We start from the raw sequence: 1,042 nt of genomic DNA on the forward strand, positions 1-1,042 counted from the left end.
GCGGGGGCGCGGCGCCTACCTTGTCGTTGATGAGGATCTCCATGGGGTTGTTGCCCCACTCGATGAGCACCAGCTCGTTGGCCTGGCCGTGCACGGCGTAGGAGAAGGGGGTGCCCACGCCGGGCGCGGCGTTGGACTTGAGCCACATGCACACGGTGAAGGCGTACATCTCGGGCAGGCTCTTCTTCACCTTGGCGTACATGTAGTTGGTGCGCAGCGGGAAGGTCAGCTGGAAGCGGTCCGTGGGCCGCGTGTCCTTCTGGCCTGCGGGGGCGGCAAGGCGGGCGGTGGCTGCCGGGCGGGGGCAGGGGAAGGGGCAGGGGAAGGGGAAGGGGCGCGGGGCAGCCCGCTACCTTTCTCCAGGTCGCTGATGCGCTGGTGCAGCGAGGTGAGCGTGCTCTCGATCTTGCCCCGCTCCTCCGAGTCGTTCCTGGCGCTGAGCTTGCCCTCCTCCAGGCTGTTGACGCGGGACAGCACCTGCTTCTCCAGGTCCTCGATCTTGCTCTGCAGCGCGTCCTTCAGGCCGCCGCCCTGGCCGGACGCGTTGAGCCTGCTGAACTGCTGCAAGCGGGGGAGAAGCGGCCGGTTACGCACCCGCGGCGGCCCCGCCGGGGGCTCCGGGGGCGCGGGGGCGGCTACCTCCAGGCTCTCCAGCCGCGCCTTGAGCGCCTGCAGGGTCTGGCCCAGCTGGTGCAGGGTCTCGGCGGCGGGGGCGCGGGACAGGTCGCCCATGGTGTTCTTGGGCAGGCCGCCCGGCTTGCGCCCGCCCGCCTTGGCCTCGTTGGGCAGCGCGTCCAGCAGGCTCTGGCTCTCGCAGCGGCCCAGCTTGGCCGTCAGCTCGCGGATCGTCTCCTTCTGGTTGAGGATGGTCTCCTTCTGCTGCAGCACGCTCTCCCGCAGCTGCAGCACCGTGCTCCGCAGCTCCTCGGCGCCGCCGCCCTGCGCGGGGGCCGCGCTGCACATGTCCCCGTCCAGCGGCACCGAGGTGCAGACGAAGCGCGTCTGCCCGAAGTCCTGCGCGCAGCCCCGCGGCGCCAGCGCC

At 71.6% G+C, this 1,042-nt stretch overlaps 1 protein-coding gene across 1 annotated transcript in view; it reads right to left on the reverse strand.

Annotated features, from left to right (window-relative positions):
• NPTX1 (neuronal pentraxin 1) overlaps nt 1-1,036 on the reverse strand; it is a 1,895-nt gene extending 859 nt beyond the window's left edge. The window contains exons 1-3 of the mRNA XM_019542787.1: nt 640-1,036; nt 354-561; nt 3-264 (exon numbers count right to left, since the gene is read on the reverse strand). Of these exons, the coding sequence (XP_019398332.1) occupies nt 3-264; nt 354-561; nt 640-963 (794 nt within the window). The 5' untranslated portion in view covers nt 964-1,036. The remainder of the gene's footprint in view (nt 1-2; nt 265-353; nt 562-639) is intronic.
• Nucleotides 1,037-1,042: the final 6 nt, after the last annotated feature.

Source organism: Crocodylus porosus, unplaced genomic scaffold (genome assembly GCF_001723895.1).
Source record: "Crocodylus porosus isolate Cpor-Errol unplaced genomic scaffold, CroPor_comp1, whole genome shotgun sequence".
Classification (NCBI taxonomy): domain Eukaryota; kingdom Metazoa; phylum Chordata; order Crocodylia; family Crocodylidae; genus Crocodylus; species Crocodylus porosus.